At 51.3% G+C, this 15,294-nt stretch overlaps 1 protein-coding gene across 1 annotated transcript; it reads right to left on the bottom strand.

Moving 5' to 3' along the window:
* Positions 1–5,398: 5,398 nt before the first annotated feature.
* Positions 5,399–6,762, bottom strand: LOC137838542 (uncharacterized). Its single transcript, XM_068647788.1, has 2 exons — positions 5,839–6,762; positions 5,399–5,530 (listed from the first exon to the last, which is right to left on the bottom strand). Exons 1-2 carry the CDS (start codon positions 6,760–6,762, stop codon positions 5,399–5,401), a joined length of 1,056 nt encoding a protein of 351 aa, XP_068503889.1.
* Positions 6,763–15,294: the final 8,532 nt, after the last annotated feature.

Below are 15,294 nucleotides of genomic sequence, written 5' to 3'. Positions count from 1 at the left end.
TTAGATCTTCGAAATCTTACGCCTGCCCTTATCATCTCTGCGCTTTCGTAGTCTCCTTGCACCACTTCTCTTCTCGCAAAAAGCTCTTCTGGTGTTCATTCTAGCCAACATTTTACCCCCGCCTTTCCAGCGAGTCATTCTCCTTCAACCTTCCAACTCCTTCCCGGATACTGTTCCGACATGTCTTCTCATGTTCCTCCCCCCAGGGTTAACCCCAAGGACCTGTATACCTGGGCCTCGAGCGAGCTCCTTGACGAGTGCTCATGCTTGCTCTCTACCAGGGCCATAAGAGAACACAAAGGGGATTCATGCTCCTATGATCATCGTGCCTTCGCGAAGAGGCACAACGACGATATAGCCGTGCTCCCTTGAACTTTAGGGGAGCCGGTGTGCGGAGATGAACGAGCCAACGACGGGGTCCCCTTCTTCTATTTCTATCAGGTGGTGTTCAAGAGCATCGGCGTGCGCCTGCCCTTCTCCAGTTTTGAGAGGGAACTACTGACAGAGATTAACACTGCACCAGCTCAGTTATATCCTAATAGCTGGGCTTTCGTCAAGGCCTTTGACATACTCTTTGGCTTTCTGGGGTGTGCGCCCTCGGTTGATATCTTTCTTCACTTCTTTGAGGTGAAGAGGCAAAGGAACAACCTCTGGGTGACCTTCAGTAACGTTCCCGGCAGGGTTCTCCTGACCCCCTTCCAAAACTCCTTCACTGGGTGGAAGGGTAGGTTTTTCAAAGTCTGTTGCTCTGATCTCGTGCCTTCCGCCCTAGATGGTTTTCCACTGTACTGGGTGAGGGAGACGAGAGCCCTAAAGTCCAAACCCTTCAAGAAACTAACCCCGAACGACCAGGTGGTTTGCCGGATCCTGGCTGAGGCGAGGGGTTTTGACTCCGCCACTTTGATCAGTTTGGAGTTCAACGCCGAAACCCTAGAGAAGTATATATGTACGAGTGACTGTCTTAGAAACTTCCGCCTTTGATGCTTTCTAAATCTTTGCATATTTTGCCTCGTGGTGTCTTTACCATGTTCGTTTTCCTTGGTGAAGGTTCGAAGATAAACCAGCAACGGAGGTCACAGCTTACCCGGGCACTGCGGGCCGAGAGCGGAGCTTCTTCCTCCTCCCATCCCAACTCCGGAGGCCACTAAAGAGTGGTTTATTTGTACTCTTTGTATGAGCACAGGGCATGTAATGTTTGCCCCATTCGTCTTACTCCCATTTATCTCGAACACTACTTGTAAATTTGACTCCATGGTACCATGCTTGGTTTCTGTAACGCCGCTTTATTTTTGCACACGCTTGTCATATACTGTGCGTATTTTCTCCGTTATGTTTCTTGGCGACGCCTACGCTTGGGCGACGCCTTCTACCTTGGCGACGCCATCTTTCTTGGCAATGTGCATGCCCGGCGCGCCCTCTTTCTTGGCGACACGTGTGTTTTGCGATGCCTGTCGCCACTTCGAACGGGAAAAAGATAAAGACAGAAACCAAGGCAAGGTTTTTCTTGAACTTCTTTTTCTTTTTATTTGGGTGACCTCGTTAACAAACCCCCGAAAGGGAAAAAGAGTGTCCCCTTCAACAAGATTGTTACATGGCTGCTTACATAAGTCAACTAAAATAAAACTTCAAGTTGGCTGCATTCCAGCTGCGCGGAATGGGACCCCCTTCCAAAGTCTCTAGGTTGTACAAACCATTGCCCTTAGCCTCGGTGACTCTGAAGGGTCCGGTCCACTTGGGAGACAGCTTATTTTCTAGCTCATAGGGGTGAGCCTTCCTCATAACTAGGTCGCCAATCTGAAACTGTCGTGGCTTCACCTTAGAGCTATATTGTCGCTCTACTCTTCTCTTTACTGCTTCGGCCTTTATTCTGGCTTCCTCCCTGGCTTCGTCTAGTAGGTCCAAGTTCACTCGCCTCTCTTCATTGGATTCCTCAGCCACAAAATTTTGGAAGCGTGGCGAGCTTTCGTGTATCTTGACTGGGATCATCGCATCCAACCCATACACTAAGCTGAAAGGCGTCTCCATGGTGGAAGATTGGGGCGTGGTGTGGTATGCCCATACAATCCTTGGCACTTCCTCCACCCACGCTCCTTTGGCCTTTTCTAGCCTTCTCTTTAGCCCTCTCAGCAAAACTCTATTCGCTGACTCTACATGCCCGTTAGTCGGGGGGTGTTCGACTGATGTGAACACTTGCTTGATGCCTACCTCTGCACACAGGTTTCTCAACTGCTGGCTGGCGAACTGGGTTCCATTGTCGGATATTAGCCGCCTAGGCACGCCAAAGCAGCACACAATGTTCTTCCAAACAATGTGTTGCACCTTGTGCGCAGTAATCTGGGCCACGGGCTCCGCCTCTATCCACTTGGTGAAGTATTCAATGGCAACAATCAAATACTTCATCTATCTTATCGCCAATGGGAATGGACCTAGGATGTCGATCCCCCACGTATGGAAAGGCCACGGGCTGTATATGGATCGCAGCTCTTCTGGCGGCGCCTTGTGCCAGTCAGCGTGTTTTTGACATTGCTTGCACCGCTAGGCGTGCCGCACGCAATCTTCCTTTACTGTTGGCCAATAGAAACCTGCGCGTACCACCTTAGAGGCTAAGGACCTTCCTCCTACGTGACTCCCACAAATGCCTTCGTGGAGCTCCGCCATTATTCTGGTACACTCGTCGCCGCTTACGCACGATAAGATAGGGTGGGTGAACCCGTGCCTGAACAATACCCCGTCCACCAGAGTGTATCTTGCGGCATTCCTCTTAACCTTCTTACCCTCTTCAGGCTCCGCTAGGAGAGCCCCATCCGCCAGGTAACGTCTGTATGGCGTCATCCAGGTGTCTCCCACGGCTAAAGCACATATCTGCGCGTGCCTTTCTCCTTCGGGCGTATCTGCGTATGTGCTAATATGGGGTGTCTTCACCGTATCTTGAGTCAAAGAACGATGACTCCTTGGCCTCCCTCTCGCTGTACAAACATGGAGGACGTCCACCCTGTTATCCTCCACGAATTTACGCGGAGCTTTGAGTGTCTCTTGGATCACTGTCCTCTGTCTACCTCCCTTGCCTGAGCTGGCCATCTTGGCAAGCAGGTCAGCTCTGGCATTCTGCTCCCTTGGGACATGTACTAGCTCAAGAGCGCTAAACGCTCCCTTCAGTAGTTGGACGTATTTCAGATACGCCGCCATCTGCGGGTCTTTTGCTTGGAACTCGCCCGATACTTGTCCCGTAATTAGCTGGGAATCGCTTTTCACCAAGAGGTTCTGCGCGCCCATCTCCTTAGCCAGGAGCATCCCTGCAACCAGGGCTTCGTACTCAGCCTGATTATTACTTGCCTTAAAGGCGAAGCGCAAAGCTTGCTCGATCAGCACGCCATTGGGTCCCTCCAAGACTATCCCCGCGCCACTTCCTTGCTGGTTGGAAGAGCCATCGACCGAGAGCAACCACTGCGAACCTGTTTCCACCTCTTGTTCGCCCCCGGGCGAGAGTTCTGCCACAAAATCTGCATATACCTGTCCTTTGATGGATCCTCTGGGCTCATACTGGATATCAAACTCTGACAACTCCACCGCCCAGCGCACCATCCTTCCCGCTACGTCAGGGTTCTGCAATACCTTTTGTATAGGGAGGTTCGTCATCACTACCACTGTAAAGCTGTGGAAGTAATGGCGGAGCCTCCTGACCGAAAATACCACGGCCAACGCTGCCTTCTCCAGCGCCTGGTATCTCGTCTCCACGCCTTGTAAGGCCTTGCTCACAAAATAGATGGGCTTTTGAATCTGGTCCTGCTCCTGGACCAGCACGGAGCTGATAGCTCGCTTTGTCATCACGAAGTACAGCCGGAGGGGCACACTCGCTACTGGTTTGCAAAGGACCGGTGGCGTCGCCAAATACTCTTTCAATTTCAAGAAGGCCGCTTCGCATTCGTCAGTCCACGCAAAGCGACTATTTCTTTTAAGGCACTGGAAATACGGGTGCCCCTTTTCTCCTCCAGCAGAGACAAACCTTGATAGTGCTGCCATACGCCTCGTCAGCTGCTGCACTTCCTTCACTGACGTCAGGCTTCGCATGGCGATGATTGCTGCACATTTATCGGGGTTCGCCTTTATTCCCCTTTCCGTGAGCATGAAACCTAGGAACTTACCGACCTCTACCCCGAAGACACACTTCTCGGGGTTTAGCTTGAGGCGGTACTTGGATATAGTGACAAACAACTCCTCTAGGTCCGCCACGTGCTGTGCCCTAACCTTCGACGCTACTACCATATCATCTATGTAGGCGTACACGTTCCTCCCTAACATGGGCGCTAAGACCTTGTCCATCAGCCTTTGGTAGGTGGCGCCTGCGTTTTTCAGCCCAAAAGGCATCACCTTGTAACAGTAACTGCTGGTCTCCGTCATGAACGCAATTTTACTCTCATCCCGCGGGTGCATTTTGATCTGGTTGTATCCCGAGAATGCATCCAAAAAGCTAAGTACATTGCAACCGGAGGCGCTGTCCACCAACGCGTCGAAGCTGGGCAGTGGGTACGAGTCCTTCGAGCACGCCTTATTTAAGTCTGTGAAGTCCACGCACATCCTCCACTTCCCATTCGCCTTCTTCACCAAGACGGCGTTGGCCAGCCATTTAGGGTATTGAATCTCCCTGATGTGACCTGCACTCAGCAGCTTCTGCGTTTCTTCCCTTACCACCAGCTGCCTTTCTTCGTTAAACTTTCTCCTTCTTTGGCGTACGGGGCGGACCGTGGCGTCCATGGTAAGGTGATGACATAGGAAATCAGGGTCGATGCCGGGCATATCCGAGGCGGACCATGCGAAAGCATCTAAGTGGCGTGAAATCACCTCTGCCACCTCCTGCTGCTCCTCTTGGCTTAGCAAATGCCCTAGCTTAAACGTTTTGCCGCCAATCTCCCTCTCCACCACGTTGGTAGCCTGCTGATCCCTGCTATCATCCTTAACGGGCGCCGCCTCTTCCACGGGCGCCGTGTCGTCAGGGCCCTCCTCCATGAGTGTATCTGCCTCGGGCGTCGCCCTCACGGGTGTGGCCTCGTCAGGCATTGACCCAGCGGGCGTCGCCTCAATCATCGTCGTGTCTGCACTTGGCGGACGCTCGAACACCATGAACACGCCCCTCTTCGTTTTTAGGCTATTCTCATAACATTTCCTTGCTTCCTCCTGGTCCGACTTGATGACTATTACCTTGTCGCTGAGGTCTGGCAGCTTCATCTTCATATGGCGCGTGGAGGCTACTACATTCAGCCTATTCAACGCCGGTCTGCCCAACAAGATGTTGTAGGCGGAGTTGGCGTTTACGACCAAGTACCGGATGCTTTCGGTACGCGAGGCCTCTCCATCCGTGAACGTTGTCCTCAGCTCCAAGTAGCCTCGGACTTCCACCTGGTTATCCGCAAACCCATATAGGCACCCTGTGTAGGGCCTCAAAAGGTTGAGAGACAAACGCAACTTGTTGAATGTCGACCACAACATGACGTCTGCTGAACTTCCCTGGTCGACTAGAACCCTGTGCACCTTTCTACCAGCCGTGACAACCGAAATGACCACGGGGTCATTGTCGTGTGGCACGACATCTCGCAGATTCGCCCTCGTGAACACGAGGTCCGACTCCCACAGATCACCTGAGATTCTTTCCTCAATTGAGTTGACACCCCTCGCGTATTTCTTTCGCTGGGAGGCGGTGGGTCCTCCGCCGGAAAAACCTCCAGCAATGGTGTGAACCTCGCCGAGAACAGGCATCTCGTGCGCTTGTTCTTCCGCTGGCGCCGGCAGGGCGGCGGTCGTGGCGGGTTCTGCGACATAATCCTTCAGAAACCCGCTTCTCACCAGCTCATCTAGCTGGTAACCCAGCAACATGAAGTTATCGATGTGATGACCGAAAGCCTCGTGGAACTCGCACCAAGAGTCTTTCCGAGGCCCGAACACATTATCAGTCTTCGCCGTTCGCCTCAACCTCTCGGCTATATTAGGCACGGCGATCAGGTCCTTTAACTCCACCACAAAGTTGTATCTCGTCGGCCTTGCTCTCTCTCTGGCTGGGCGATCGCCTCCTGCTGGACCCCGGGGCTGGGGTTTTCTGGCTTCATAGAGGCGTCTCCCCTCTGGCTTCTTCCTCCCTGTCGTGGTCTCGTTCTGAATCCGCGTTTGCGCCCTCAGGCGTGAGGGTACGACGGTGGTGCGCTTCTCGCACACCTCTCCTTCGGAGGCGATATGTTCCACCGCCCGGTGCCGTATTTCAGCAAAGGTCCTTGGGCGATTGCGAATAATAGATTCGCAAAAAGGGCCGGGACACACGCCTTTCCTGAAGGCATACACAATCATAGGCTCCTCCGACGTACCAACTTTTACCACTTGGGCCCCGAAACGATTGATGTACTCCTTCAAGGTCTCCCCTTGATACTGTTTTACATCAAACAAGTCGTAGGAAACTGGCGGCGAGGCCCTGTTCGCCAGGTATTGCTCTCTGGACAGCTGTGACAAGTACTGAAAGGTGGTGATATGGCCGTTAGGAAGGCTGATAAACCAATCCATCACCATTCCTGTCAAGGTGCTCATGAAGAGCTTGCATCTTGCGGCGTCGGAGCCGCCTACTAACACAATCTGCGTGTGGAACGCCGTGAGATGCGCCTCAGGATCCTCCATCCCGGTGAAAATCGCCTTGGGCCTTGCGAAGGTGTTGGGGATCACTGCATCTAGGATCTCCTGCGAGAAGGGAGTGGAAAACTCCCTTGGTGGGGTGAGATGCTCCATCTCGTCTTGTTCGCGTTGCCCCTAGTTGTTCCGCAGACCCCGGCGCAACTCCTCATTTACACGACGGAGCTCCTCGTTCCTCACATGCGAGGCTTCGAGATCCGCCTGCATGCATTCTTGTTCCATCTTCGACTCCGCCATATCATCCTGCAGCCCCCGCATTATCTCCATGACCTGCTGCATGGACATTTCCTCACTCGCAGCGCGTGCGGTACCTTGTCTAGTGGTGGCCCTCATTCTTCACTGTTTCCTCCAACTTCTGCCAACGTTAGGGTGGCTCTGATAGATCTTCGTTGTTTGTGATGGGACTGATGTTTTAAATCGACCGCACTGTGGGCGCCAAATGTTCCGGCCGGTTGACCTGGGACGTCTTTGTGCGCAACCTCACCCGTCAGCTAGGGACTCCTTCCCACTGGTTACCTGTGGATTCCTGCAAAGAAGGACAAAAGGTCGCCCTAGCGGCCGTTTGCACTCCGACGCTCAAGTCAGCCAGTAAGAAACACCAAAAACTCTGCACCTCCGTATCGGAGCACCGTGAATGGCACTCTGAAGGTGATCAAAAGAAACTCTCTCTCTCGTGTCTATTTCTCGTTCTGGCAAAAAATCTTTCCCTAGTCCCTTGTGCGTAACCTCAAGGCTCGAGCAAGCAAACAGAGTGTCTCTGGAAAAATTGCCAAAAGTTCGAACCCCGTTCCCAACATTCGAGGCCCTATTTAAAGTACTCCAGCATTTAAAGCGTCTTAAAGCGCCTTTAATTATGAAACGTTCAGCGCCTTTAAGACGTTTAAACCGCTTGGAGCATTAATAATACCTTCAACGCTCGAAACGTAAACTCTATTAAATAACTTTAATTACCTTGTACCTAACAAACTGATGTTTCTATTCTGACTTGGCTGCTATTACACGTGGAGGGCCTCACAGCACCGTGACCCCACTTGGGGGTATTTCCTCACGTGAGTCCTCCTACCTGGGAGTGCAACTGCGCAAGGGGTGACTTTTTGGGTGCCAACTCATGCCCCCAAACCTCTAGTCACTCACTTTGAGAGCGTATCTATCTTCCTCTCGTACCCTGCACCTGGCTGCCCCTGGGCGTGACCCTCTCATGAGTCGTATCTATCCCAAGGGCTTCTCTGGGCCGACATGTGCACTTCACGAGTTAGATTGCTCCCCACTGGCGCTATTACTATGGCCTTGAAGCCACCTTTCTCTTCTCTTTATTGCTTCCCCGGGTTATCGGGGTTTGAGGCCTTCCCACGGTGTCGCTCCCTCCATGGTCTTTCCTACCCATGGGTATCGGGGAGCAACACTGTGATTGCCTTGCCTTTGTGACATTTGACCTTGGCGACGCCCTAGCTGGGCAACGCCTTGACTTGGCGATGCCTTCACCTAGGTGACGCCTTACCTTGGCGATGCTTCCCCACGGCGACGCCCCGCCTCAGCGATGCTTGCACTTGGCGTCTCCTCACCTAGGCGACGCCTTATGTTGACTTTGACCCCGACGTTGACTTTGACTTTGACAATGCCCGGATACGGGACGGTACAGACATCCTAGGCTCGTTCCCACTAGCGGTAAGGCAGATGAAGTACTTGATCGTCGCCATTGAATATTTCACCAAGTGGATAGAGGTGGAGCTCGTCGCCCAGATTACTGCGCACAAGGTGCAGCACTTTGTTTGGAAGAACATCGTGTGTCGCTTTGGTGTGCCTAGGCGACTGGTGTCCGACAATGGCACCCAGTTTGCAAGCCAACAGTTGAGAAATCTGTGCGCGGAGGTAGGCATCAAGCAGGTGTTTGCATCAGTCGAACATCCCCAGACAAATGGGCAAGTAGAGTAAGCAAAAAGAGTTTTGCTGAGAGGACTGAAGAGAAGATTAGAGAAAGCTAAAGGGGTGTGGGCAGAAGAAGTGCCAAGGATTGTATGGGCGTACCACACCACACCCCAATCTGCCACCATGGAGATGCCTTTCAGTCTAGTATATGGGTCAGACGCGATGATCCCAGTCGAGATCCACGAAAGCTTGCCACGTTATCAGAATTTTGTGGCTGAAGAATCCAATGAAGAAAGGTGAGTGAATTTGGACTTACTAGACGAAGCCAGGGAGGATGCAAGAATAAAGGCTGAGGCAGTAAAGAGAAGAGTGGAGCGACAGTATAGCTCCAAGGTGAAACCGCGGCAATTCCAGGTTGGTGACTTAGTCATGAGGAAGGCTCACCCATATGAGCTGGAGAATAAGTTGTCTCCCAAATGGACCGGACCCTTCAGAGTCACCGAAGCCAAGGGGAATGGTTCATACAACCTAGAAACTTTGGAAGGAGGTCCCATTCCGCGCAGTTGGAATGCAGCCAATTTGAAATTTTATTTCAGTTAAGTTATGTCAGTTGAGAATAATGAAATACAAGTTGTAAAGGGGACACTCTTTTTCCCTCTCGGGGGTTTTTTAATGAGGTCACCCAAATAAAAAAGAAGTTCAAGAAAGCTTTGTCTCAGTTTTGTCTCCTCCCACTCAAAGTGTAAGACCAAAAGCTAAAGAAACAAAAGACAAAGACTCAAAGCAGCGTCAGGCGCCGCCAAGATGAAGGCGTCTCCAAATGAGATGTCGCCAAAGTGGAACATCGACAAGATAAAGAGTCGCCAAGGGGAGGCGTCGCCAAACATAGGCATCGCCAAGTGGGGAGCAGACATTAGAATTCAAAGCAAGCAGTAAGAGCACACGCGTGCGCCTAGAGGTCAAGATTAGAGGTATGTTCAACATAAAGTGCAATCCGGGAGCCTAGTCCTTGAGCAGGGGTTAAGGGATTCCTTCGGGACGCCCCCTCCTCGAGTATGAATAGCTAGCCCCAGTATCATGTTTGCGATAAAGGTAAAATCCGGGAGCTTAGTCCTTGAGTAGGGGTTAAGGGATTCCTTCGGGATGCCCCCTCCTCAGGTATGAATAGCTAACCCCAGTATCGGGCATTTGGTGAGCTAAAATCCGGGAGCTTAGTCCTTGAGCAGGGGTTAAGGGATTCCTTCGGGACGCCCCCTCCTCAAGTATGAATAGCTAGCCTCGGTATCAGAGGTGAACACTTCGCCTTGGTGTCTAAAACACCCTGAGGACGATATGGTGTTGCTGTAGTGGGCCTCTCCTCAGGCGTGGGCACCAAGCACGAAGAGATAAGGGACAAGTTGCCTTAGTGTTTGAGACACTCCATGGACGATACGGCTCTGTTGCACATGCCTCTCCATGGGCGTGGACACCGAAGCGCGACTTTTGTCCCAAGTGTTAGACACGCTAAGGACACCCAGAGCAGGTCTCTCCTCGGGCGTGAGCACATAGCACAGGTGAGATAAGCCCTCCACGCCCTCGAGCGATGTCGAGGCCACAGAAAAATTGATACGTCCTCCCTCGCCCTTGAGCGACGTCGAGGTCAGAGAAGAGATGAGACCCCTCTTTTCATCTTGAAGTGATGGAAAAGCTAGTTGTGCCTTTGGCAGTAAGTGCCTAAGGACTCGAAACAAGTAAGTAGAAAGCCAGTTGAAGGCTTTCATGAGCCCAGAAGGCCAGGGAGAATCGAAGAGGAAGAGAGGGAAAAAGCGTGAAAGCATGGGATGCCAGAGGCAAGGAAAATACGAGGGCCAAGTGAAGCTCCAAGAGAAAAGATCAGGAGAAGGGGTTGTATCGCGACTCAGAATAAAGAGTAAAGAAAAAAAGGCGCGTGCTACCTAAGGGGTTATGATCAAAGCTACGAAGAGGTGTAGGGTGGATAACGCATTCGTTATGGTAAGGAAAGTAGAAACAGATGAAAATACGAGAGAAGATAAAAGCATACAGGCGTAAAGAAAAAATTCAAAGGGGAGTTAAATAAGCAAGGTAAATTGACAGAACCTAGGAATCCACAAAGCCTGTACCGTCCAGTACCCGGACGATAGACCAGAAGTCAAAGTCAACACATGGTGGGACCCCTTAAGGGACCCAAGGAAGGAAAGTCAACAAGTCGATCGCCCGTGACGTCGCCAAGAAAGACGTCGCCCAAGAAAGACGTCGCCCAAGAAAGACATCGCCCAAGAAAGACATCGCCCAAAAGAGCGCATCGCCTATTTTTCTAATAGACCCAGATTGAAGTCGTTGAAGGTTCAGGCGAGAAAGCTCAAATGTATAAACATCCCTCACAGGTACAAAGGGCAAGCGAGGCTATGAGTAAAGGGATCGGGAGAAGAATGTGCATCACGACTCGAAGGAGGAAAATGGAGAATAGAGGAGAAGAGCACGTGCTACTTAAAGGGTTAAGATCGAGCACGATGGAGGCGAGTGCTGAAGGCGACGCACGCAGCATAACAAAGAAAGCAAAAGCAAGCGCGAGCATGCAAAAAATGAAGCGGGTAGCGTTTAACATAAAACAAAGCGTAAATCCAGAGTTATAGTTACAGGTAAGTGATAGTTGCAATCTAAACAAAAAGACAATCCTGTACACGTCCAAATGTTCGCACAAAAAGAGATGATGAAGAAGCCCTATCCTCGACCCTCAACGCCAGGGCCAGCAGCGACCTTTGTTGCTTGTTTATCTTCGAACCTGTGCAAAAAGGGGCAAGCATGGTAAAAGATGGGCACAAACTAAGGCATTTAAAATCATGCAAGAGTCCAGCCAAAGCAGGGAATAGGAAGGTCGTAAGGGAAGTTTCTCGTACATATGTATTTTTCCAAGGGCTCAGCATTGTATTACAGGCTTATCAAGGCAACAACGTCAAAGCCTCCAGCACCCGCCAAGATCCGACAAGCCTCCTGATCCCTCGAAGGCAACTTCTTATGAGGTTTGGACTTCAGGGCTCTGGCCTCCCTCACCCAATACAGGGGAAAGCCGTCCAGAGCAGAGGGCACAAGGTCGGAACATCAAACCTTAAAGAACTTGCCTTTCCACCCCGCGAAGGATTGCTGGAAGGGGGTCAACAGGACCCTACCGGGAACATTGTTGAGTGTCACCCAGAGGTTATTTCTTTTCCTTCTTACTTCGAAGAAGTGAAGAAAGATGTCAACGGAGGGTGCACACCCTGGGAAACCGAACAGAATGTCGAAGGCTTTGACGAAGGCCCAGCTGTTAGGGTACAGTTGGGCTGGGGCAGCATTGATCTCCGTCAACTGTTCTCTCTCGAATCTAGAGAAAGGCAGGCGCACACCGACGCACTTAAAGACTACGTGGTAGAAGTAGAAAAAGGGAACTCCATTGTTGGCTCGCTCGTCCCCACACACCGGCTCTCCTAGGGTACAAGGAAGCACGGCGATGTCGTCATCGTGTCTCTTCGCGAAGGCACGGTGATCGTAAGTGCTCGGGTCCCCCACATGTTCCCTCCTGGCCCTGACGGAAAGTAAGCTCAAACACTCGTCAAGAAGTTCGCGCGAAGCCCACACGTAAAGATCCTTAGGGTTGACTCTAGGGGAAGGAGGGTTGGTAGACATGTTGGCACAAGCTGTCAGTGAAAGAACTAAGAGATCAAAGAAGAAAGGTTCAGTAGTAGCGCAGAAGGGAAGTGTCAACGAGAAAAGAACGCAAGAAGAACTCTTTGGAAGGAAGATGAATGGTGTGAAGAAGATGCGAAAACATAGAAACGATGAGTGCAAGTATGGGATTTCAAAGACCCAAACATTACAGTTGAGGCACCAAAGGACACAAAAAGGGGCACCGTGCAATTGGGCCACGTGTCACAAGATTAAGGCACGACCTGAAGAGTCACTTTTCTTGCTCAGAGAATATCACATCGTCAGAGTCCTTGAGGGTGCGTTGCGCCGAAAGTGCAGAAGATGTCACGTCAGCAAGAATGACACGTCACTAGAGTGCCACGTGGATGGCGCAGGCGAGGCCTTAGTCTTTTCGCTGAAGACAAGTCATCAGCTCAAGACTGGGGGGCTTGTGTACCGTCCCGTCCCCGGGCGTTGACCAAAGTTAAAGTCAAAGTCTCTAGGCGACGCTTGATGCGGTCAATCTGTCGACTTTGGCCTTGACTTTGACTTTAACTTTGGTCAACGCCCGGGGACGGGACGGTACACAAGCCCCCCAGTCTTGAGCTGATACTTGTTCTCTGCGAAAAGACTAAGGCCTCGCCCTATTGTTCACGTGGCATTCTTGCTGACGTGACATTCCCTTGAGAAGTTGACGTGACACTTCCTGAGCGTCTGACGCGATCCTTTCTATGCTGAGGATGTGACGCTTTAAGTTGTGTGTTAATCTTTCAACACGTGACTCGATCCTACGGCCGGGGATGAGCGTCGTTAGCGCTTCTCAAGTTAACATTATAACTTTCAAAAACGCGCGCTCGAGGCACTGTTTCATTCACTCCTTTCGCATTCTCTTCTACTTCTCATCTTCCCAGAACTTTCTCTGCAACTCGCGACTCTTGCATTCTTCCTCTTCGCAAAAGCTTTCACCTTTGCGACTCCCAACCACGAAAGGTATGGTCTTTCTACTCCAAACGTCCATACATTTTGCTGTATTGATCTCGTAACTGCCTGGGCCTGCTTGCATTTCTGCGTTTCTTGTGTTCTTCCCCTTTCATCCATGTCTCTTCGCTCTTCCCTATTCTCTGGATTTCTCGCGTGGGTGGGGTTTGTCTAAGGTTTTTCTTCCCCTTTCTATCTTAACCCTATTTGCTAAACCCTTTATGCACCACCTTAACTACTGTTGAAGACATAGAGGACCATCTGGGTGACCGACGATTGTACAACTTTAACGCCTTCTGCAGAACCCACGATTCTCACATCTCCGTCCGTCATGGCACCCCCGGGGAGCCAGTTTGCGTGGACGACAAGTCCAATGGGGGAAAACCCTTCTTCTTCTTCTATCAAGCGGTATTTAAGCGCGTCGGTCTTCGCCTCCCCTTCACGGCCTTCGAGAGGGAGCTGCACACGGAGATTAACATAGCCCCCGCCCAACTTCACCCCAATAGCTGGGCATTCGTCAGGGCTTTCCAAATACTGTGTGGGTACCTGGGCGTCCCACCCTCAGTGGACGTTTTCCTTCATTTCTTTGAAGTGAAAAAACAAGGGAAAAGCCTCTGGGTGAGCTTTTCCGGAGTCATTGGCAGAATTCTCCTTACCCTCTTCTAGAACTCTTACAAGGGCTGGAAAGGTAAATTCTTCAGGGTGTGTTGCACCAAACACGACCCCACAGCCTTGGATGGCTTTCCTCTGTACTGGACGGAGAAGCCCAACCTGACCAAGCCCAAGTCTTTGGACGAGCTATCCTGAAGATCATTTTCCACACCTCGACACTTATAGCCCGCAAATTTGATGCAAACGCCCTTTCTGCATATTTTGGTAGGTAAATCTACACTTTTGTTTGCCTTCTCATGCTTGCTTTTTGGCATGCTTGCCTTTGTTGCTGAATACTTTGTTTATCTGCCCCAATTTCTGTTTATGTCGTTGATCCGCAAATTTGCCCCAGTGGTATAGTTGATACTCTGTACTTGGTCTGTTATAGTGGTTCAAGTACCTTTGGTAAACTAAGGAACTTGGTTTTGAGTTCAAGTCCCAACTCCAAATTTTTGCGCATAACCCAGTGTATCTGATGCTTCATGCTTGACTTGGTATTGGTTTTGACCCTTGTTCTTCGGTTTGTCTGATGCAGCATCAGTGATGGACTCCTCAAGGCGAGTTGAACTGACCAAGTCCTTGAAGGCTCGCCTTAATGCAAAGGCTGGCGCCTCCAACATCCCCACTACCGAGTCCAACCTACCGCCACCATCACCATCACCCCATACTGCCGAAACACCCAGCTCTCCCCATTCCCTCCAAACACCAAACTCCCCCCTCATGCTCCAAGCACCTTCGACACTCCAAACATCAAACTCTCCTCCCATGCTCCAAACACCCAACTCTCCTCCTCCCATTGCTACAGTCCCACTGGCTGTAGCTAACACTCCTCCCACAGCCCCCCTTGACAAAGGCAAAAGGGTGCTCACTATTTCTTCCGAGGATGAAGACTTGGACGTGAGGCCTGCCTACAAGAGAAGGAGGACCAACCGGATCGTCTACTCACGATCCCTTTCCCCTCCTCATGGGGGGTCTTTGATGAACAACCCTCCCAGCACCACATCTCCTTCGCCATTTCCCTTGCCACAAACAGTCCAGGAGGAGGGGGTGGTAGAGTCTGTGCCTCTACCAATACCAACACCAACACCTGCCGCCCCAACACCTACTCCAGAGCTCATGGACATCCCCCCCATCAGGCAGCTGATGAGGGGTTTCAACGAGAAGCCAATGAGGAAGCCCGCAAACGACTACACGATGCAGGCAAGCTAACACTGAGCTCCTCAGTTAGGTGGCGTCTTTCCAATCTAAAATCGCCAATCTTGAAACGACGGTGAAAGCTTCCGAGGCACAACAGAAACAACTTGCAGACCAGTGCGCTGACCGGGATCAATCGCTGGAAAAAACTGAAGGGGAGCTAACTGCAAAGATGGAAGCACTCAACCTTCTCCAAACTGAGCATGGTAAGTTCCAGGCTGAACTGAACAGGCTTCAGGTGGAGAAGGAAGTTCTCGAGAAGCAACTAGCCTCCAG

This window comes from Phaseolus vulgaris, chromosome 4, assembly GCF_000499845.2.
Source record: "Phaseolus vulgaris cultivar G19833 chromosome 4, P. vulgaris v2.0, whole genome shotgun sequence".
NCBI lineage: Eukaryota > Viridiplantae > Streptophyta > Magnoliopsida > Fabales > Fabaceae > Phaseolus > Phaseolus vulgaris.
This window is presented reverse-complemented; position numbering and strand designations above follow the sequence as displayed.

What these genes read in the sequence shown, in the direction of transcription:
- LOC137838542 (XM_068647788.1), bottom strand. Translation starts at nt 6,762, where the DNA reads ATGGAGCATCTCACCCCACCAAGGGAGTTTTCCACTCCCTTCTCGCAG. An exon ending in GTTACCAGCTAGATGAGCTG is followed by an intron (nt 5,531 to 5,838) that starts GTGAGAAGCGGG and finishes CACGGCTGGTAG; the next exon opens with AAAGGTGCACAGGGTTCTAG.